This window comes from Anopheles arabiensis, chromosome 3 (assembly GCF_016920715.1).
Source record: "Anopheles arabiensis isolate DONGOLA chromosome 3, AaraD3, whole genome shotgun sequence".
Lineage (NCBI taxonomy): Eukaryota > Metazoa > Arthropoda > Insecta > Diptera > Culicidae > Anopheles > Anopheles arabiensis.
The window spans coordinates 5256848-5281120 of NC_053518.1; the positions used below are offsets into that span (position 1 = coordinate 5256848).

At 45.3% G+C, this 24273-nt stretch overlaps 1 protein-coding gene across 3 annotated transcripts; it reads right to left on the reverse strand.

Moving 5' to 3' along the window:
• Window positions 1–387: 387 nt before the first annotated feature.
• LOC120901016 lies at window positions 388–18979 on the reverse strand. 3 transcript variants are annotated; one of them, XM_040308697.1, is made up of 4 exons: window positions 18784–18979; window positions 5352–5460; window positions 4676–5275; window positions 388–4611 (listed from the first exon to the last, which is right to left on the reverse strand). In XM_040308697.1, exons 2-4 carry the CDS (start codon window positions 5424–5426, stop codon window positions 4540–4542), a joined length of 747 nt encoding a protein of 248 aa, XP_040164631.1. In that variant the 5' UTR covers window positions 5427–5460; window positions 18784–18979; the 3' UTR covers window positions 388–4539. The 3 variants fall into 3 exon arrangements, with proteins under 3 accessions (XP_040164631.1, XP_040164630.1, XP_040164632.1); XM_040308696.1 differs by lacking the exon at window positions 18784–18979 and adding an exon at window positions 7415–7540; XM_040308698.1 differs by lacking the exon at window positions 18784–18979 and adding an exon at window positions 7027–7165.
• Window positions 18980–24273: the final 5294 nt, after the last annotated feature.

Here is a 24273-nt window from a genome sequence, read left to right on the forward strand (position 1 = left end):
CTGTAGAGATGGTTTGACACTAAAATCCGTTACACACTCACACAATGCACTCACACGAGCAGGAAAAGCTGTTTGGGTGGGGGGAAACGAAAATGCTCCCCCAGCATTTTACAGTGTACACGTCAGCCGGTTTGAAACGGCCGTTGTGGTGTGTTTTGGAGCGATTTGAAAAAATGAATGGTAAACCATGCGAGGAAATTAAAATGAATTATTTTCTTACTTCCACATTTGTTAGGAGTTTAATGTTTGACTGTGACCACAGTGTTGTTTACTAAGTAGATAGTACTGGTAGTACATTATTCATCCAATGCTTGAGGCTTCCACTGCCAACCTCCCAAACTCAAAAGCACGAAACTAATCTAAAAAGAACAAACAGGTAACCGTGAATGATGCATAAATACGACACAGAAGGTTTATGATATATTTCTATTTAGTTTTTTTTTTAATTTTTCAAGTCATTTTTTCTGTATTCCTGTGAATTCTCTTTTCTCCTGCTGTCTCTTTCGCGGGGTTCGTCACTTTTACCATGCATTAGCGGTTTGGGTTTTTGCTTGCCAATGTTTTTTTTTTTTGAATATTGTGTTTGCGATTCAACGGTCAGATGTTGTTGGAGATAAAACGAGATAAAACTGTTAGCTCCAAAACGAGTAAGTACTGCACATTCTGGATTAAATCTACCTGTGTGGTGTGGCTCTCTTTATTGGTGATGTTTTGTTAGATTTTGAAATTTGCTCTCTATATGTATATAGCGGCTATTGCTATTTGAGCTCTATTATGATGTGTTGTAAACTGTTGTGTTTGGAGAGTAACAAACATCCTTCCGAACGAAAGTGTACTACTACGTGTGGTGGGTGTGTGTGTGTAAATATAACATCGATCTGTTTTCTTCTCTAACGAGCCTCGGTCTCGAAATGTAAAGAAAGATACCATTGCGTTCTTATGCGGGAAATGTTCGAGCAAATAGGTTTGTATTTGTGTGGTTTTCTTTTCTTTAATGTACTTACAATAGTAGACGAAATCAAGTTCCAAACTGTGTATGTTCCACGTGTGAAAGACGATAAAAGTTATAAAATGGGGTTTTACATTAGCTGCCGTTTTGTTGTTCTCTTGTTTCTCGCTTTCTCGACACACAAGAAGCATGCACCATCGCAAAAAACCGTTGCTCTTGTTTGGTTTGGTATGTTAAGTAAGTAAGGTACGGAGGATATGCCTATCCTCAGAAGAACTAACTCTACCGCCCACCACCATTTAGTGATGTGAAGCAGTAGAGGAATTGGTAGAATTCCCAACTGATTGAATCGTTTAAAATCTAAAAGCAAGGTGGTATGCGATATATAGGCGTCATACTTTTAAGCTGTGTCCTGCTCTTCCAATCCGTCCTTCACTCAACTTCTACCGAGAATCGTTTAAAAGAGCCTTCATAATCTTGTGACTAAAAGGTTCGTAAAGCTGCTTCTGTTTTGCCATTCATCCATCGTATATTGTAACTATGTAATCATATTGTCATATTTATGTAAAAGAACCGAAGTACTGAGAAGATGTACATACACACTCTTCCGATTTGATGATCTCGTTACGCGTTTTCCACTGACCCTCACCTTCACACTCTGTTTAGACTTCTAGCCAGAACCTTTTGTATATAAGGTGAGTTTTGCAATGTGTATATGTATATAGTTTAAATATTTTAAGATATAAATACAAAATTAGATTATATATTTGTATATATATATATTCTGTTCTCTAATCATCTTTTCTCTGTTTGTGTTTTCATTCTACACAAACGTCCCACGGTTAACGTAATTGCAAATATATACCATACAGATCTAATGTGTGTCTGTGTATTCTACACAGTTTGTTAATGCTTACATGCTAAACAGTAATTGTTACCGTGTGTGTGTGTTTTGATGTATGTTTACGAAGTTATTATGTTAATGCTTGCAGCATCATATCGTGTGATTTCTTCAGCCTATCCTAGCATTAAATGTGTGTATTTTAATACTGTATCGTATGTGTGTATTTTTTTTTTCTTTTCTTGCTTGTATCGTGTTTTGTTCGTGTACATCTCTCTTGTGTAAACTGTGCGTTTATTTAGAGTTTTAATGTTTATGTGTAAAGTTATCAGATAACGATTACGATAATAGTGCTGCACGGTTGACGATGGTGCCCATTTCATGAGCATCCTTCTGGGGCGAGTGCTGGAATGTCTCGACCGAAGGAAAACTGTTCGCAGCACAAGCGATAATCGTTGCTGATGGAATTGGTGAGATTTTTACTTTTGCCACCCAATTTTCCTCCGATCGTTCGATGGTTTTGAAAGGGAAATTCCTAACACTCGCATCAGGACACCCGGTCGAGAGCTGGTAAGACCGATGAAATAGGTACTACAGTCAACCGCATCATGGATCGTGTGCGCAACGAAGTTAATCGTCATCTGAATTCATTATTTCTTATGTGTGTGTGTTGCTGTTATATCAGCATGAATCCGTCTGCTATTTTTGTTTTTGTTTGCAGAAACGGACACCATACCTATCGATGATAAAGGTATCGGTTTTCGAAGAAGTTATAGTCAAATTTCTATTCGATATTCTTGTTTCTCTTTCTCTGTTTTCATTTTTAGATGACTTTCTTAGCCCTTTAGGACCGGGTCTTTTTTGATGGTATGGTGGTCCCGAAACAGAAAAAACAGGATCTTGAGCGTTTCCCTGCTTCAAAGGTAAAGAAAAGTCATTGCTGTTCATGTTCTGTTGTTTTTGTTGCTTCTCTCATCAAGCAAATCTATCCTCTACTTGATACACTAGTGTTTTCTTGCTATAATACCCTATTCTTAATTAGTCTATGTCATCATGTGCATTACAATTACTTAGAATAGCATCAAATTTCACAAAGACATTGATTTAAAGTGGCTGTGGCGGAGAACGGCACTGCACGATGCCCTCTCGGAGAAAATGGCACAAAAGAAGTTAAGCGACATGGAACGATCAAAACGATCGAATGAAAATGGGATTACATCGACGCATCAAGCATTGAATTGCCATCTCATCACAGAAGCGTTCGTTGCCTATCGATGTGGCCTTCGTGTTAATGAGATTCAGCGAAAAGCTCTGAGCGTTCCTCGGCCATTCGATAGCAGAAGCGGATGTTGTTTGCCTCTAACGTCCACGGGAGGAACGCGCTACCGAACCCGATGTTGGTGGGCGAATGTTTGATGTTATGTTGGCCAGCAAGGAAACACGAGTGAGAAGCTACTTCGCTGATACGATAATCAACACAAAGGTTAATCAATAAGCGTGGTTCGCATCTGTCGGTGGCGTGTGAAAGTATTCATCCCAAGTTTGTAACATTTATCAGCACAATATACCGATCAGCAAATACAGATGCTTAGGAAGAGACAAGAATGAAATGATGAATTTCTTTGATCTAAATAAAATTTGATCTAAATTGATTCACTTGAAATGATTCTCAGGTCTCACATGGGACAAGTTGACGGATAAAATTGACCAAGAATTTATGCGGGAAGTAGAACACTTCCTGAACACTATTAATGTTAAAGTGACCAATAAACAAAACAAAAAGATTGCACATTGTCTGTTTGGGGTCTCTTACATTCTAGCAATTGTTAGATTCCATGTTACGCTGCCTGTAGTAGTAGTAGTAGCATTGAGGATAGGTTTTTAGTACAAAAGTATTAGCATTGAAAACGGGTACATCGCTTAGCGCTTAACTACACTGATCCTGTTTTTGGTTGCGTTTGCTAGGCTATGTATTAAGATATTTCATTTTGATTCAATATTTAGTATTAATCTGTATGTTGTATCGTCTTGTTGCTCTCTCGAAAGCTCTGTGCTAAGCGTTCTTATAATGGGTTCGTTTATAAGAAAAAAAAACATCGGGAAAAGCTGGACAATCTCCCAACGTTCTGTCAGTTGCATCTGCTGTTGAACGTATCATCATGAAACAGTTATGAATGCCTGTGTTTAAACTGGTCTACAAAATAGCTTTACGTGCTACTTTTGCTTTGTCTGGCTTCTGGAAGTTATAGCACACACACAGTAATAAACATTTGCGTCTACATCCATCTACTTTTGGCTCAAAGTGGAAAAAATGCTGTTGTTTTTTTTTTAATGAAACTTTTCAACGAAGAATATTTATACAATAGCATTGTGGTTTAAGCATCTTTAGCCCATGCGCTTGCCTTACAGCTTTCATTTTCTTGCGTGGATACTGATAGCTCCCCACACGAATGTAGAAATTCGTTTTAAAAATGTAAAACCAATCTATAGGAATGCAATACCTGGGTTGAGTGCAAGGTTTCTGCCCTGTTTCACATAAGAAAGTTGAAATTCGCAATTGTCTTACTGTCTAGGATTGAACGATGAATAATTGTTTTCCATTGCCGTTTGTCCGTTATTGGGGGGTTAGAGTTAATCGTACGATTAAACTCTCATCTGCTGCTGCTGTCTGATGTATTCTTGTTTGCTTTGGGTCGGTTATCGTGATATGGAGCGTGTGTTGTACGGTGTTGCAGTGAACAGTCGTCGCTTAAACATTGACGTTGAAGCCTTTCTTGGCGGCAACCGGAAGCTTTTCACCTTGCAAGAAGGGGTTGTAACTCTAGAGAAGAAAATTCATTTGTTAGAAATCAACGCCCAAGGCTCCCCCCCGCTCACTCACATACCTTCTTTACGTGGAACTTTTTAGCGACCAGATTCTTGTGCTCCTGCGTGTGGAACTGGCGGGCAATGAAGTTTTCCAGATCCGAATCCATCTGCGGGTTGCTTTCGCTTTGCGCTGCCGCCGGACAGTTGAACATGTGCTCGGCATCGCACATACAGTCCTGGGCCGCCTGGTACTCGCGACTGAACGCGGCCGTATTCTCGAAATCCATCGTGCATCCCTGATCTTCCGTGTACCCGACCGGGCAAGGATTCGGCGGATTGCAGTACGCCGGCAGGCTAGCATCGGTTTTCACCTGCGGCTTGGGACGGTTCGGTCCTTCGCCCGCCCCACCCGACACGTACTGGTGGCCCCACAGCGAGCTGTGCTGCAGATACTCCTGGTCCCGGGGTGACGGGTTCGGGTTCGAGCCATCGAGCAGCGCATCGTAATCGAGCTGCTCCGACTCGAGATCCTTGGTGACGCGTGCCATCAGGGCGAGCCGGCTGGCGGGCAGCTCGTCCATCGCGGACGGATCGATGTACGAGTCGGCTGCCTCGGCTAAATCCTTGCCCATCCTATCGACCAGCTCGCGTAGCAGCATGTCTGACAGAAACTGATCCTGTGTGGGTAAAGCCAAAGGGTGAGAGGATGAGCTTGGCGAAGACTACGTTTGGGCGGGCACGGGCGGCTCTTACCTTCATGCCCGCTGATAGGTATGCTAACGCTGGGTTAGCCACCATCAGCGAGGCTAAAACAAAAAAGAAGTACATGCTGAGTGCTTCGCTAAAAGCACGTTGAAAAGCTCTGCCAACGCCACGGGGATGCATGGAAGAGAGAAAAGAGAGAGAGAGAAAAGTATTACAACAATGCACTAGCACTACGCTTTCAGGCACTATCAAACAAACATAAAAATGCTTTTCGGGCTCTATTGTTGCACAGTACTTCATGCTGCATGGGGTCTTTTGATAGACCAAGTTTTTCATCGCCTCACGGCTACCTATGTTGAATGATTTATGACACCAAATATTGCCTGTGTGAGTGTGTCTGCTCAATGATTCCAAATTCCCGACACGTATTAATGTCCCTTTTCAAAATCCTGCGTAAAAGTGTCACAAAGCGATCCTTAAGATGACATTTGATAAAGCGGGCCCCAGGTTGTTGTGTGGACCGCCGTCAAGCACAGCTTTTCCTGCGATTCGAATCACGGCACGCTCAATTGATGCTGCAAGTGTAGCAGAAGATGTTGGGAAGCTCCATGGTAACGAAGTATTTCTAGGAAACATTTTCTTGAACACCCCGTGTGGAGAGAGCAATGTGTAGAGTGCTTGTGTGGACACATCCTGCGCAGCATTCACGAAGCTGTGACCTATAAAAGTGGTTCGCCAATCTTCTCTTCTATTCAGTGTTTTATACTTCCCACAGCAATAATCACACAGTGCCAAAAGCTGAACAAAAATCCCGACCACTTGTTGCGAATCCATCCCCATCATCCCAGGAGCAGCAGCTGTTTTCCCAAACCGGTCAGAATGCATCCTTCCTTTCCCTGCTTGGCCATCTCGCGAAAGGCGAATCATCCTTGTGCATCTACCCGCATCACCCGGGGATGCGCGCCTGCCTGACAAAACGCATGCGGACAAAACCAACGTCATCGAGTGTGAAATGCGGCAAATCAATACCACCATAGAGAGAGCGAGCTACGATGACGTCAACACAGCTGGCAGATGGCAGGGCAGGTGTAGGGCTTCCGCTGTTATTCATCATCACCGCTAGACTGAGCAGACGAGACACAGCGACGCAATAATAACATTAGGTCCTGTGTGTTTGCTTTAGGTTCGTTCTTTCGCATTACTCTTTTTCGCAAGTTTATGCCACTTTTTCTTCTGCCAATCGCACACACGCATTTATACGACCTTCAACCTTTATAAATAACCAAAGACGACGTTACTGCTGCTGCTGCTGCTGCTTCCGTCATCTCATGAATGTATAATTAATTGGATCACGCCGTAGCGCCAAACAGCAATTTGCTCGTTCTCTCGCAGGCATCGATTTTCGTGCCAACAGTGTCGTCCAACCCCCTTCTCATCCTTGCCATCGGAGGCGTTAAGGGTGTCATTAAACAACTACTGACTATGGAGCACAGCGAGGATAGGATTACAAGTTTTATACCGAACCGTACGCGAGCCACATTAATCTTTCCGTGGCGCCCACATGGAAAAATCCCCATACAATAGGGGTGAGGGAGATGAGGACCACGAACGAACGAACGAAAAAAATAAAGTGTGGTTATGTTATCACTTCACCCCAAAAGGAAAACAGCCCCGTGCAATGAAATGGGTGACATTTTGTGGGGTGCATTTTCACTACAATCACCTTAATAACTATTTACACTTTATTTTCTTTTTTCTTTTTTGCACTACCCCGTCCTTTGCGTGTTTTCCGCGCACAAAATTATTGGCAAAATGCTCAGAAAGAAAGGCCACCCGAAAAGTGGCGCGATAAACCGATAAACACAGCGCTTACTTTGATGCCAAACAGAGAAAATGCCTCCACCAGAAATGTCACCATTAGTAGAGTGAGAAAGAGACGGCGGGAAGGGTGTGTAAGTGAGAGGGACAGTCGCACGAACTCTAATTCAAAAACCGCACCACACCACTACATCCACCACGACACAATAACACACACACATCTACAAACAATCCCCCTTTTACCACCCTCTCGAAATGGAAATTCGCCTCTTGCAGTGCCAAAAACAACCTACCTAACAACGATTTTCCGACCACACTCTGCGCTGCGAACGTTTGTGTTTTTCACTCGTCGACGAATTGGAGAAAACTGAACCGAGGCGAACGCTTTTCCTTCGTTCGGAGCCAAAGCTCCTGAAGCTTCTTGGTGCTTTTCCTCTTGCTGCGGGAGTGCAGCGCATGCGCACCCGTGTCGCCGCGTGAAAAACGAACACAAGAAAGAACAAGTGGGAAAAAATGGACACATTTGGAGGGGGTGGGGGGTTGGACAAGGAGGGTCGTTTTGCGGGGGGACATCCAACGGTTTGCCAGCTGGCGCGGGTGATCACGTTGATTTTTGGGATCGTTTTAGTTCATTCGCTGTTACTTCTAGCAACATGTGCCTCCGGTATTATGTCGCCCGATTCCTGGAAGGATGTTAAAGCAATCATTGTGCTGTGCATGTTTTACAAGTAATGAATTGCATTAGAAAGAAACGCTTTAAAATAGTATAATCCATCTTTGACCTTTAGTAGTGATTCATTACTTTTAACCATTAGCTTAAATTAAGCCAATGCTGAACTCATTAACTGTCGATGCTAATTTCCACAACATTTCCTCTTCCGGGCGAAAAGGGGGAAGAGGGAAGCTTTTACGACTAAGCGCTGGACTGGAATAAAATTAAACGCTTCGACACGTTGACGACACGCAGTGTATCTCTTTCCATCCACACCTTGGTCGGTTTATAGCCGCCGGGCAGACACAACATTCCGGACTGGAGGAAGGGTGGGACGACTTAGATTAGATAAGGTAGGAACGGTTATTAATTATTCGGGCGCTTCTGGTGTCTGTCAATGAGGAAACGTTTATTTAACAGCACGAAAATAGCTCCACAGTTAAGGGGAGCGGGATGCAAGTGGAGATGTTTTAGAGGTAATTTTAGATTTAGGATGTGTCTATTCCCATGATTAAATTTCCATCGATCGTGCACGACGGTTTTGGCATGAGAAGGGAGCTCCAGCAAGCAAGCAAAGCTAGATCATATCGTACGTTTGTCACACTCGTTGCTTTGACTATTGGCTGACTACTGAGGGAAAAATCACGTTCCATAACGCACGATGACGCTGGTGCACCGCTGGTGACAACAAGATAAAATGCAGTTCGTGCCATTTGGCTTGTTTAAACACGAGAGAAATGACAATCCATTCGTCGGCCATCCCCTTATTGTGACAGGGGCGACTCGCATGGACGTAAGCATAACTGATTTAATTTGATTTTCTCCTGTTTATTCAATCTTGCTTGTTCAAACTGTTGCAATCAATAGCTTCAAGCATTCAGGAAAAACATTTTATTTTAAAGGTAAAAAGGACGAAAGCTTCTCTTCAAATCAATAAGAATGTTTAGTTTGAACAGAATGTTTTACTAAAGCAATCAAATAAAGCAACAATCCCATAACGATCCTGTTCCGAGGAAGTGTGTGTCTCAAACCACCATTCCACTTAAAACTCACTGCAATCCATGCCAAAGCTTTCCATTTGGCACCCTCTTACCAACAGTGCCACGAATCGCGCCGTTGTTTTCCACGAGGTGGTAAAATCTTTCACACTTTCCAGCTAAAAACACCTCGCGGCAGTAAACAGTGTGGTTCATCACGTGGAGGGGCGTCACTTCTCAGGAAATTAAACCCCACTGTACGGTGCTGCACCCGCATAAAAACGCCACCGAACGAGCTTTTCCATCATTTTCAACAAAAGTCGCCTCGGATGAATCCTTTCCAGTAGTGGGTTTTAGTGGAGAAGTACAAATGGGAGAAGGAAGAAAAGAAAAACAGGACAAGACAAAGCCGCTTTCATTTCCTTTATGGTCGCCAACAAACTAGCCAGAGTAGTAGTACTAGTTTCGGGGTCGGGTTTGGTCGCTTTCATCAAAAAACGCCCACACGCCCTGCGGATAACGGTTCCCACGATACTTGGGGAGAGAAAAATGGGAACTCTCTGTCCCTCTGTCCGTAGGACGCTTTGGGGGGGCTTTCGTTTTGTGAAGGTCCTTTTTTGTTCAGGGAGCATAGAGAGAGATAGAGAGAAAGAGAGAGAGAGAAAGAGAGAGAGAGAGAGAGAGAGAGAGAAAGAGAGAGAGAGAGAGAGGCATTTGCTTTTTGCGACCGTTTTTTTTCCAACGCTCACGGGGGAAGGTTTTTAAGGGGCACTCGAATTTCATTGACAATTTTAACAGCCAACCCGTGCCCTTGTGCCCACTCCATCCACCGGAGTTTGCTTTTCCAGCCATGGGGAACGGACCAGCTGGTGCCGTTCGGTGTTTTTTTCTTCTCTTTCTCTTCTCTACGGCACCAATTCAATGACTTGGAAAATCTTTCAGGCAGACTGTACCGGGAACTGTTAGTCTCGTCAGAGTTTCAGCCAGGACAGCAAGGGAGGATGGGAGTTTTCTCCCCCCTTAAACATGGCGCGTAGGTAGACACCACAGAGAGCAGGGCAGCTGTGAAAATCATCGACTTTTCCAACAACACGCTGTCGGTGTCGAAGATCACGTCGCTGGACGTGCTTTAGTGCGAGCCTTCTTGTGCTTTCTTGCACAGGGTCACCTGCAATAGGGTACGGTACGTGCAGCGATAACCTAATACGCGCACCAACCGAGGAGCACAGGAAGGATCCGTTTTCATTCATCTTCCATCGTTTGCGCTGTGTGTGACGTGCGGGCAAAAGAAAAATAGTTCTTTTTCTTGCAACAAAAAAGCGTTCATGTACGGGGAATGATGTTTTTTCCGCTTATTCCAAACCTCTACCTCCATTTTTCTGAAACTCCTCCGTTTTTCCACCGTTCTCTTTTCACTGGGGCTTATCTTATCGGGTGAAAACCATTATCAGCAGTAGGGAGAGTGACAGGAACGAAGGAAACGCTTCGAGCGTAGGTTGCAAATACATGCAACAGAAGCAGCTCGTTAAAACACGCGTCCGAAGGTGCACGTAACGGTGGCAGCGTTATTGGTTTCAGGTGAGGGCTTTTCGTGCCGTTTTTTTTACTGTTCCCCGTTTACGCCACGTCGTAATTTTTGCCATTGATAGGTAGATTCGGTCCCACCTCCTAACCAAAGAACCGCCCTCCCTCATACAATAGAATGGGTGCGTGTGTGCGTGGACCGCTTGTGTTTTGGCATTGGCATTTAACTTTGCTGCGTGGGCGAACGGAAAATACAAACCCGACGAAAAACCCACCCAAACTCGACCATCGTGCACACACAAGGGCTATACAACATCAAACGAAGGGAAACACGCAACAGACACTGTTTCCAATATGCATACACACACACACGGTAGGGGAAGACCTAAACGACAAACAAAAAAAAAGGAAAGAAAGCTCTGGATCCCCCGGTTTTTGCACCAACAAGCTACGCAAGACAACCGTTTGCTGAATGGCTTGTTGGGTTATGGGTTAAGAGTGAACGAAGGGAACAAAATAACAACAAAGACGTAAGAGAAAAAAGCGGTGGACACCATCAGCAACCAACCAGCAATGTCAAAGAAGAGTAATTTTGCAGCGGGACTGATGATGATATAGGGAAAATTTATGGTTCCCGTAATTTACGACCACTGTCAGCGATGCTTAGGACGTCCGCGGTCGGGTCGGGTGCGATATGAACGGAAGGAGTAGAAAAGTGGAAGCGAATTTTCTCAACCATCGATTGTGGTTGTGGTGAGATATTTCTGGAACTTAATTGTGGCTATTTTTTGTATGCGTAGTCAATGGCCAGTCAAGCAAACTTACGCAACGACCATCGGGTAATAAAGTAAAAAGGCGAGTATCTCTGCGGAGGATTGTCTCAATAGCTGATTGCAGGGTTTAGTGTACGTACGGTTTTTTTTGTAATAACCGAACACCAAATGAAATAAATCCTGGAAAATTAACTCAGTCCATCAGTTTTGAGAAAGGAAAGCTTCAAGCGGTAAATTCAAACGTTGGTTTTTGTCTCGGATGAAGCGCCACTAGCGCCACTAGCGGCAAGCATTGGAAACTACGCAATGCATCGATTTTTTTCTTCCCGGTACAGGGTTGCTGGTACAACTTCAAGATATCAGACTTCCTATCGAACTAAGAGTTAAAATGCTGTAATTGAAGAGAAGTTCTTTGATTAAAATGAAAAATGCGATGGCATAATGTAGTGTTCAGCATTTTGATAGATTTAACAGCTTTTTATCAACTTTACTAGAAACGCGGTAAATATTATCAGGTTTAGGGTTTGAGTTCGGATTTAATGAGGCAAATGAGGAGTTAAAAGACTGAAAATCTCTTTGAAAATACCAAAATAAAAAAAAATAAATAAATACATCTACAGCTGCTAAACGCAATGCAAAACGACAAAAAGCTCAAAATTCGCCACATTATCAGATAACTAGTTTCTTTGGAGTTTCTAATTAGAAATGTTTAGAAACTAAAATGTCAATCTTACAAATCTTTATTTCGAACTCGAATAATACTCGTTACTACGTTTCCCTATGAAATACTCCTTTAAACACATCTCACTCCCATCGTCTTTTTTGCAAATTGTTTGCTCTTTTAAAAAAAAATGAGTCTTTCCTGGAATATAGCACAATTCTCAGTTCAACGACCGCATACTGCACGTATGAAAAGCGAACAAACAACCAGTTCCACCCACCCAACCAGACTTGGGCGGCTTCTGGCTACCCCCAAGAACCTGGGAGTCCTTCGCTTCTAATGTAATGTAGAGCCACCAGCAGCCCGGGGAAGCGTGACGTAGAGCTCGCAGCGTCGTACACATTCCCGGAACTAGGACGCAAAACTCGGCTGGCGCCGGCTGGTCTGACTCCCGGAAAGGAATGCAAGCGTGTAGCAGGCTCCCGGAAGCAGCGAAAAATTGCACTCCTTCCTTTCGGGCACGGCTTGCCCCATTGCGGTGGAAGTGGAATAGAAAGGAAGGAACAGCACTACGAAACGCGAAATCCCCAGGGAAGCCCGGGACATGTCCTAGATTCGCTGTAGACCACCCGCATGGCAATCTCCCGTTCCCGGATTCGGTTCTGGGTTTGTTTTTTCCCCCTGTTTAATTCTGCAAGCCAAGCGTAACGAGGTAGCAACGTGGGATGGCCATAAAACACGATTCGGTGATCCGAAAGTTATCGGAAAATTAATGTCCATTAAGCACGGGCCCACGACAATCAATCGAGCTTTATGCTTGCAGGCTCAGAATCACTTCGAAATGCAGTACAACGCCACACACAAACACACAGAGCTGCTATCGATACGATTTGGGTGTTGCAGTTGGATTCTGGCGTTGTTTTATGGGAGGAGTGATTCATTCCGTTACACAGTTTCACCATTTCCACGCACAGTGATTGTGTTACGACCAGGCTATTAAAATCAGGCTCCAAATTGGTCCGGGCTGTAACAGAGGTTACACTTCCGGCGTGTGCCGTTGCTATTGTTCAGTCACGCGGGAAAGAGTGAGAAGGGGAATTATTCCCCTACCAACACGACTACTTTTCCCGATCCCAGAAAATGTGTGTCAACGTGTGGAAAGAGCACGTTCGCTCACAACAAATCTCGACGGTATTTTGTACTTCCCGTCGGCACTGATAATTGATCTCAAATGTGGAGAAAACCGCAGTGGGAAAAGTGAGGATGGTGGAACACAACTAATGCTGGATCGATCGAGAACTACACCACACGGCGCGGGAACTACCACCTTGCATGATAACCTCGTTTTGTTCAAGGAACAAGTCAATGAACTTGGCGCGGTGCCTGCTCATAGGAATCGCAACAATCTCGACGAGGGAGCTTCAATTTAATTCAACACAAAATTAGGTCGTAGGTCGAGGCCCGGGTCATAGGCCCGACATGTAGGTTTGAAGTGACGAGGAAGCCTTCAACATGTCAATTGCCTCGCAGAGAACTGGATGGCGATGATGCCGGCGGCTTATTTTATTTATAACCTCGGTTCAGGGCCACTTTCCCTCCCGGTGAGGGTTCGCGAAAGGCGAGCGAAATTGATAATTAAAATACCAGCAGCCCAAGTGATTGATCCCGCGCCCTTGGGCCGAGCAGTCCCCGTGCTGTGAGTAATTTATGGGCGTTAGAAGAAGGTCTTCAACAAAGCATCAACAAATTAACACGCTTAGGATAAACAAGAGTGTGAAAACTGCGCAAAAAACAGATCAGTGTTTCATTGGATTTCAGGAGGAAAAAGTAATCGAACCACACCCTCCCTAATGCCCGCATTGAAGTTATCTCCGCCAGGTTCTACCACTTCCAGCGAACCTCCAAAATTCCAACTCCCGAGAAGGTCATACCCGGGTGATGGTAATCGCGTTTTTTTATTGTTGTCTACATTTTTCAAAAAGCTCTTTTATCAACCGCCAAAAGGTTAAAGATCGTCGCGCATTTGATACTCTAGCGTACCTGGTGGTAAGAATTTCCATGGTAACGAGGCTACCACCAATGATGGGCGTATGATGCGCTTATCCAAGGCGCACACGCAAGAAGGCAACCAAAGCCATTTGCTGGCCCGTTTTTCCCACGCCCTCATTTTTCTTCTCCACGAGCGAACACACCAAAAGAAGTCTTTTGATTTCGGATACCCCAAGTTTCTGCTGCTGTCCTATATGTGCGCCTGACCACCTTTGACATTTCCTTTCTATGCTGCAGCGGTAAAGAACGTGGGAATTTTTTTCTAGGAATGTGTCGATTCGTCCCCGAGTGATGTATTTCATTTCTCTAACTTTCATTTCATTTCATCCCTTTTTTGCGTTTTGGAATTTTTTCGCATTTGAATGAATGCGCTTCTCTGACAGAGAGAGAAAAAAACTTCCCTCGTTCCTTTTTAAATAATTTATTATTTATTAATAACGTATTTCTTGCCGAAAAAAACACTTCACTGTTTTCCGCGCGAAGGGTGTGATGGTTAATGGGAAAAATTATTTCTATTTACGCAACGCCAAAGGATTTCGGTCGAATCGGATCGAACGCACACGGTAAACACTTCAGAGCACGGAGCAAAGTGATTCGCGCGAAATCATCCAACACACCGTGAAGGGAAATCAATCAGCAGCCGTTCCGGGAAAGCTATATCTTTCGCATCTATTAAAATGCTTATAAATGATGTATTTTCTCGGAATGACACTTTGAGCTGTTATTAATAACCGGATCGGATGCAGAAAGAAGTAAGTAAACAAAAAAAACGCAGAAATTTCAGGTGAAAATACGCTCTATGAAAAGGAAGTCGCACATTACGAATCACATTTGGGCAATTATAAAACCATCCCGTGAAACGAAACTTTATCCTTCCTAGGAAACTAATAACGTTGTTACACACGGTTCCTCGTTTTGCATAAGCCACCCATTACGCCGTCTTTGAAGTTAATAAAAAGAAGCTCCATCTCCAGCCTGCCAACAGGTGAGATTTGTAGTTTGTTTTCCCCTCCTGCTTGGCTCAATTGCTCGATGTGTCATGGGCCATTTTTAGCGTCTGTTAGTGTCCGAACAACGCACCATACGAAGCTATTGTTGGCGTATTGCGCAGCAGATTTTGCTAAACATACGCCATTTGCTACAATATGGTACGGTCGTATCGCATCGCAGAAGGCGGGCGTGTAGCATACATTACATTAGGGAAACCGGTAGCCGACGGGTGTAATCGACCAGGCCAAAGGGCCAAACAAACTTTAAACGTGTGGTTGTACTTACTGTGTGTGTGTGTGTGTGCTTACTGTTCATATGATACTATTATGCAATCGGTGGGGCCCAACCCCAACTCTACAGGTGTGTCGTTCGCCGGTTGGTTGGGCTGGTTATTGCTTTTACCCATGCAACCTAGCTTTAGCGTTATTTTTAGACCTGTGAATCTGCGCAATTTTCCAGCCCCGAGATTTTGTGATGATGGCATGGTGAAAGGGTGGTGGGTGGTTCGCCTATCAATCGGTCCGATGTCGAACAACAGACACAGGGCGTCAACAGTCCACAGTACGGGAGGGAGGGAGCGATAGGAAGGGTGTAAATAATTGCTTTGCCTTCGCTTCAGGTCCTGGCGGGTGCTCGCTACCGGTGCGGGTGCACCGAAAGACAAAGCGCCATGTCCCTATCAACGAGAGCGATACCATACTGCACGTGTTATTTTAGTCTGCAAAACAATACACCGTTGATTGTTTTCTACCTCTTGCTTATTGCGTGATATTTATGTGTGTGTTAGACGAGAATATAATGTTTCCATGCTACTTCCAGCTACTTCCACCAAACAACCTGTTTTGCTGTGCTGTAAATATCGATCAGTAGTAGCAGCAGTAGCGGAAGCAGAAATGCAAATGACAGTAAGCAGAATAGGAAGGTTAAGGTTAGTAAAAACGCATCGGAAATTGACCTACGGTGGCATCAGACAGCAGCCTGGTTCCGGTGTTTTGCTATCCACAAGCAAAGCAATTACACAGGTAAAGCGCCCGCTGGCGTCGTCGGGCTTTTGTTAGCGTTTCCTCGTAGCTTTTTCCGAGCTTCGAGAGCTAGTTTACTTTCCCGAGCATTGCATTATTTTCATTTCGAACTGCTTCCGACACACCGGGAGAGACCGGGAGAGGAATGCACACCGGTTGTGGTGGCAGCAATTGCTCATCTGTGCAATCGTTGCATCAAACGGCTGAAATGCGTTTGTTTTCATTTCCTAGAGAGGATGTTAATTGTGCGATGGTAATTGGAAGAAAGCAAACAGTCTTTGTCTGCGTCTTACAGCGTGAGCGAACAATTAAACGGTAACAATTGCATTTTAAGTTCGAGTTTCACTCAATTTAACGCAAAAGCCGAGGTCGAGGCTTTGTGCGAACAAAACAGCCATCCGCAGCGGCCAGAATCGATCGAATGGTTTAGGGGGACGGTAGAGAAGGACGTAGTTTTACAACCACAGTTCCTTGGCGGCCATATCTTACATCGCACCCCGCCCTAAAAAGCTCTCTCCATTCCATGCGGGGCAAGTGCTAAATTTAGCCAACTGACTAACCTTCGGGGCACTAAAAATATCCACCAAGAAGTGGAGGCCCCACACCACATCAGGTGGTGGTAGCCGGTGGCGTTGTGGTTGCTGCCGGCGGGTCCTTAAATCGATGGAGAAAATTGCACCCGTGTTGAAGGTTGTTCTACACACGGAGAGCGGGGTGCTGTATCGGTGTATCGGGAGGCAAACTGTTGTTTCTTGAAATTCGAGCGAACGTCTTGCTGGATTGGATTAGACAGCACGGAGGGAAAGCGGGGTACGAGCAGGGACAGCGGTTGTCGTTGAAATTGCTTCGAGCGAAGGTTCGCGGGTTCGCAAGTTGGTAGGGCGAAGTTTAAGCATGACAAGGTTGGATTGGTTGCCTTGCCGTAAGAACTGTTCTCGTTTCGGAACTGCTCTGCTCCACCTCGAACAAAGCTCCTTTTGCTCCACCACTTTAGGGGAGGGCAATCGAATATTTCTCATTTCCGTTCCCAAAAGCTTCCAGTAGCACAAATTGCGATGTAATGCGGGCGCAGACAAGCGAAGGAGAAATTAATTTAATGTGAATGTTTATCATCCGGTTTTAATTATCACTCCCACGCGCAGAGTGAGGACTAATCGAACGTGGGGGATCTGCACAAACACATCATCCACCGTCGGGAGCTTCCCGAGAAGTTGTTAGCAAATAGAAATGGGCCTGCGCTCTCTTCTTACACCAAGACGCTCGAATTATCATTCGACAAGAAGTGATAGACCTTCTGTTGCCCTGAGCCTGCCCACCCAGCAAAATCCCTTCCCTTATTGATAGTCGGGAGTGGGGTATGTGCGCCTTCTGCCCCTGTCAATAGCCCCTGCAACTATCAATTTCCAAGATGCGAACTAATTTCCTTCGCTTAACTCTCCCCACGCAACCCGGGGCGCGTATTACATTTCCAGCACGCCAAAGCTTTACTTAGGCAGAAGCACGAGCTCAGCTAAACAAGCTCAGCTTGCAAAAGCAATAAGCGCAATGGCGATTAGCGGCCGACTGCCCCGTCGGGGCCCCGGGGCGTGTCAGGTTAGCGTGTCTATTGCATAGAGCAGCAGTAGACTTGCAATAGGATAATGGAAATGAACGTTTAGCTCGTTGTATCCTATTGCTAGCATCTCGCAGCTCGCAATCGCAATTGCAGGCAGCAAAAGGTGGAGAAAAAGGGGTTGAAATGTTCCTTCCAAGAAAAAGTGCTATAAATGTTTTATTTCCTTTCAAACACAGACAACAATCAGCAGCTGCTGCCTGAGCACATGTTTGTATTGTTAATTCTTTAGAGTTTTCACCCGCTGACGGACGTTCCGGACGAAGACAGCTCGATAAGCTCGATAAGCATCCCACGCAGGCACACAGGAAAGCAAACCACAACAGTGGCTTTGTCCGTCCACAGGTTTCGTCCAGCAACTTCCCTGCAAATAAGCTTTCGTAAGCGCTTGTGGCAATCAATTTAGATTTATGTGTAACGTTCCCCGTGTTTGGTCGGGCGGGAATAAAACCTCCAAAGAGCAGGTGTACGGTGCTGCAGCAGGTTTGTTTGTGAGTGGTGTGCCCAGCCGACAGTGGGTACGGTGAACTCCCAGTGTGTCGTAAGGAGCCTCGCAAATCAAATCGAAAGCTGGTGGGTGTGAACGATATTGCAACACATTCCACAACCATATCGTGGTTCAATGTTGCAAACATTGTGAAATATTCAGGTAAAGAAAATTGAAGCTTTTTTGCTTATTTATTTTAAAAGCAACTCCGAGCTACGGGTTTCAATCACATTCCTGCCCGCTCGATATGCTTTTGCCGAAGGTCCAATTAATTTAATTCTGACTATTTTTTTTGCTGCCGCTCTAGTGCCGCTCTATTCAATTTGCTGCGTTTGTATCGAGACTTTGAGACTTTTCTGGTTCCTGCGGAATGTTTCCTTTCATCCGAACGAACAACGAACACTGTTGACCGTAACGCAAACCGCCTACGTGCGAATTTCGACCACAAAACGACCACCACCACCCATCACTTCGAGAGTAATGAAAGAATTTCACAGTCGCCCGAAAAGAGGAAACATTTTCCTGCCATCCCTCAGGCTCTTCCTCTCTCTCTCTCTCTGTCTCTATCTCTCGCTTGGTAAGAAAACATGATGGCATTCGAAGACTCCGAGCACCACCATTCACCAGCGGCGCTATTTCCCCCAGCAGCTTGTGGATGTCCGGGAGCTTTCCACAAAGTCTAAAGCGGGCGCGATGGGCGCATGATGAAAGTGATGTTTTGCATATTTAGAAAGACATTGTGTGTTTATGGTGTTAGAGCAGCGAGGAGAAATATCTTGTAAATAATGGGGAAAATTGGAGCGGGGAGCAGCATTGCCAGTGGGAGCTGCGTAATGGGATGCATGGCGTACTTACCCGCGGGTCTGCGTTGACACCTGTCACAACGAACGTGGCTTATGGTAATGAGACGCCTTGCGCACCAACAGTATGACCTTTCACGTTGTGCGTGCGTGCGTTTCATTCTCCTACATTGTTTGCGTAAAGTTCGGTGCTGCTATGCGCGCGCGTGTGTGTGTGTTACTTTTTGCGTTTTAACTGCATTAAAATGTGTTTTACCTCTGAAAAGTGCTGAAAGTAAGCAAAAGGGTGAGCGAGCGTCATCCATCGAATGTTTGCTTACACTGTATGGAATGCGAAAATATTGTATTAGTTTCCTACACTCAATCACATGAAATTTGCAAATTCCTATTTCAGGAACGACGATTCCAACACCTGCCAATCCCCTGTTCAATCTAATGCTATTTTCCCCGAACGTCGCGGTCGGCGGAAACGTCAGCAGACTGTGAGCGCAAATCATGTTTGAATCTACGTGGAAACTCCACTCGCAGCATAAAACCACTGACCGGTGGAGACGGGGGGGAAAACCCCCCTCTTCCCGTTCCGCCACAAGGCCGCCACTTCGCGGTGGTGCTTTTTGATGGCTTTTGGTCGGTGACTAAAATTAGAAATCACTGTAAGCTTTCCACCAGCAACCAGCAACTATTCTTCAGCATGCACAAACACGTTTGTTTATGGAAATGGAGAAGGTGTTGCAAACGCGCGCACACATACACCGTTTCTGGTTGGATTAAACATGCCAGCTTTCATCCAGGTTTTCCAACAGACTTAAAAAAACGATATTTTATGAATGACGCAACCGTCGACGGCAGTTCGCGGACACGGAATGCGGGAAAAGGCAAAGGGGTGTTCCCGCGCGGTGTGAAAGTATTAATTTTTAACAAGCGCATAATTTAATCACAAATCATACGCTCCAAGAGAAGCATTTCGTGGAATTCAGGAGCTTATTTTTAGCACAGGTTCGGGCATTTTTTGCACCTTCAATTAAACCTCTGCCCCTTCTGCTTCTCCTCTTCCTCGCAAGCACTGCCACGTGTAATTACATGATTATGTCGATCGAGATAACCTCTTTTTGATATCGTTTCGCCAGCTGGAACGCAGCGAAGAGTATAAATAATGTATAATCTCATCAAAAGACTTTTCGCCAAATCAGAAAACTGCAGAAAAACCTCCCGCCCCCTACTACCCGGCGCCCGTCGCAGCGCCAATTGGACGAAAGCCAACGCCAACGGTAGGATGAAAGCTTCTCTCGGCGGCGTATAATTTATCACCGCACAACTTCACAAGACAACTTCAAATAAACTGAACAGCATCTCACACTCCGGCAAACTTTTCTCTTCCCCACACACACACACACACATATGAGCACTTTTGCACAAACGACCGCCACACAAACCTCCGAGCAACTGAAGCATGGCCTGGGGTTCGATCTGGTTTCTTCCCTTCCGATTTCCGTCCTTCCAGTGTACACCCCACCCGACGGGATCTGTTTCTTGTGTTACTTTCAGCTTATTGGGGGAGACGAAATTTCGGTTGGCTAATAGTACACGTTCACTTCCCTCTACCCTGTAGCAAGTGCAAAAACAGAAGGCACAACAAAAAACCATATTGGAAAACAGTCAGGTATGAGAGGAAACGACCCTTAAAATTCAATATCGGCAAACGCGCACTCACACACACACACAAATACATGACCACAGACGCATTGTGACCGCAGCCGGGCTGAGCATCGAAAACAGAAGTGAACATATTGATCCATGCATGGGTGAAATTTTGGGATGACAAAACGCGCGCACCCGTATCACACGATTGGCACGGTTGAGCGCAAAACCTTATACCAATACGGGAAAGGTGGCTTGCCGGCACTCGCCGACTGCGGGGGGGCGAAAATAAAACCTTGACCGATCGGTCGACGGGTTGAAATTCCTTTACACAGACGGAGGGAAATGGCTGTGTGTGCGGTTGAAGTTATAATTGATTTTCGCATGCGATCGGTGCGCATACAGAGTACAAAGAAAGGAGGCTTACACAGGCCGATAATAGAAACGGAAGAAGTAAAAGAAGAAGCTGTTAATATGAGCTCAGTTGGTGGACAAGTAAATCATTTCCCGCAGTCAAGTCACTGTCGTGCATAAACCGGACAAAGGGGTCCGGTTGCGCCCTGGTGGATTCATTTGAAATTCTATCGATGGACTAGATCGACCCGGTCCCGGAATGAACTTTGCCTGCTTCATTATTCATACCGTAGCCCGCGGGTTGTGCGTCCGCAACGGGTGGAATAATCGGCAGGTTATACCGACCCCCCCTCACCAAAACCCGGCCCGTTCGAAATCACTGCTGTGTAGCCGGCAATATCACCCGGCCGGCTTGGGCATGATGAGCTACTGGGCGCATCCATCGAGCTTTTGTTTCATATTTTTATTCCCCTTTTTGTCACTTTTGTGTCGCTTGTGACTGTGTGCCAATAGTTGATCGCACCCCAAAAACCCTTACCAACCGCTCCACTCTACCACTGTAAAAGAAAAGACGCAACAGTAAACAGTAGTGATTGGACAAACCGGTACCCAACGCGGCGGCGGCCCACGCTTTCTGTGGGGCTCGCCGTTGTCGCAAGCTTTTGGACCGCAGCGGGCACATGCGCACAGTATGGCACACAGTACGCCTCCGCCTGGTTGGTGCATGGAACCATATGGCGCGCTGGCAAAGACCCTGGCCATGGCATTGCTTCTCCATCCACAGAGAGAGAGAGAGATAGAGGAAAGACGTACCATTGCTCGGTATGCATACGGCATATGAACGAAGAACCACAGTCAAGCGCTGATGGCGATGCGTGTGTCACGTTGTGACACGCTGAAATTACTTTCCCAGTGGAGCGTTACGAAAGTTGTGGGACTGTGTTAAGTGAAAGCGAATTATTAAATAAAACCCGAGATGGGCAGAGAGCCCGTGAGGATGCCGATGAGGATGGGTCGATGGCTTGAAGCGTGGAAAGGAGTAAACTCGAAAGGAGAAGGAGGCAAGTGAATTATGTTTTTTGTTTTGTCTCAGAAAATGCGCCCTTACGCACTTCCGATCCAATCTGTCCCGTCGGGTCGTGCGTTGAATGATTTATAAACATGTGAACCGAGCTGCCACCGAGCAAGGTGATGCTTACGTATGTCCGCAAACGCAAGACAGCCCATTTCATGCAATTATTTTTCCACAGAAAACTCATTTCCATACACAGTTGGTTATTTTCTGCAGTTCGATAAACAATTTAGCCCTTAAGCGCTTACATTTAACTTTGCTTGAATAAATTAACATTTTTATTTCTTTAAACTGCCCCCTTTTTCTTGCTCCCCGGTCCGATGAACAATGAAAGCCTTTGTTCCAGAACATTCCGCTCAAACTTCAACTCGATTCCAACAAATTGTTAGGCTTCGCTAAATAAAGGCAGTGCAAAAAGCAATCCCACTCCAAGACTGATCCTTTCCCGGGCACAAAAGCATTCACCAAACTGTGACGTCAGCGAGCGAGGACCCCTTTAGTTCCTTTCAATCACTCTCTGTGTCCTGTGTCCTTTTTTCCATCAAACATTTTTATTTCCTTCATTTTACAAAACTCTTTCTTATTTCGCCTTGACATTAAAAGTTCACCCAGCAGGAATTCTAGCGCCGAGACATGCTGGCACACAACCAATCCCTCTCCGCCTTAGGTAACCTTCAACATCGCACCCACTTGTAGCGCTGTTAAATGCAGATAAGGGCTGAGGGATGTGCAGACGAAGCATGTAGGCTCAAACTGGGTTTTGGTTTTGAAAGATGGGAACCATTGCGTCACCTTCACCATCGTTATGAAAGGAAAGGATTCTCAACAGGACGCCACAGAGCGTTGTATGCAGTTGACACGATACGCTAGACAAATTATATCACAATTGCTGTACAACTAGGTGTGCTGGTGGTTACGAAACACTTACTCGTATGTCAATTTGGGGGGTCGTTACAGACGGGGCTGATCCACACCTTCCAGTTTTATAAGCACTGGTGTCTGAAAGGGTTTACAGCGCAAATCACCATCACCATCCATCAATTTTTATCTCAAAAGCTACTTCTTCTACTGCTATCGCTCAATCGAACAAATCTTTTTATGATTCCCAGCAATCTCAGCATCACAAACGCCATCGGAAGCGCTCGGAAGAAGAAGAAGCAGCAGTCCCATTTTAATGACCCAATAACGGCGCTACCGATCCACCCACTTGCAGGCCATATAACAAACACACTGAGAACCCAGCGAAAGAACGATGATAATGTTTTATGTGATTTCTCCCCCCAACACACACACACACACACACACACAGCTACACTCGCGCACATTCCCAGGCACCAAAGTAGTTTGCGTCCACGCATCAGAGCAAAACACATTTCCATTTTTATGCACCGCAGCCACAACCAAGTTAGCAGCGGGACGCACAGTTCAACTACTAAAAGCATCCTCCTCCTGCTATCCATCCATCCAGCATTCCCGAATGTGCGGGTTCTGGAGCTTGCGTCGCATGAGACGACCGGAAGCATTACGCTGCTTCTATCTCCCCCACAATCCATGCGCCTTGCGCAAAAGTTCCCGCAAATGGTTGGCTGCGGCGGGGCAGCGCAAACTGTCGCTAGGTTACAGCGCGCCGAGCAAAAGTGTCTGAGCCAACGATAGTTCTTCGCGAGGAACCAACTGCCCCGGGACTCCAGAAGAATCCCTCGACAAAGATGGGTTTAGGGAGGGGGGGGGGGGGGGGTGATGGTTTAGCAGCAAAAAAAACAGGACGAAAACTATTACAAAAGCAGGCGGGAAAGAAAAATTGCCCCGCAGCGTTACGGGGGAAGTTATTTTTAAAAACGGCTAGTCCGGCTGTCGCCATTTTGATTTTTAGTGTGTGTGTGTGTGTGTGATGTTGGGGACTGTTTGCGGGAGGAAAAAAAACCTTTCCGTCACAATTTTTATTCCCACTTTTATGGGTGCTTCTTGTGACGTGATGTTGCACCCTCTGTGGGGCAGGAGAGTTCCCATTGGCTTTTGGTTTCTTATAAGAGTTAACGAGTCAACAGGGACTATTTTTTCTTCTTTTGGTGCCAATGCATAAAACGCGCAAACTTTGGTACCATTTGCTGTATTACGTGAAAAATGAGAAATCAATTTTAATACCAGGAAATTTTGGAAAAAAAACACGAACAAAAAATTTAGAATAAAACGGGACGAACTATTGTAAAGGTCACACCCAATTCCACGAAGTAAAGGAAAGCTATACAAATGTATACACTGCCCCAAAAAACTGTCCTTTACTTCGTTAGCAATTCTAGACGCCCTCTGTAGAACTCCCGCGGAAAAGAGTTCCGCAAATCCTCCGCTCGGCATACTAATCACCGAAAATCTGCGCCATTGCATCACAAACGGTGAAAAAATCGGACCAAAAATTAACGAACCTTCTCCACTGTATATCGGTGAAATAAATGGTAATCTAAAGGAGAAGAAAAAAGGAAT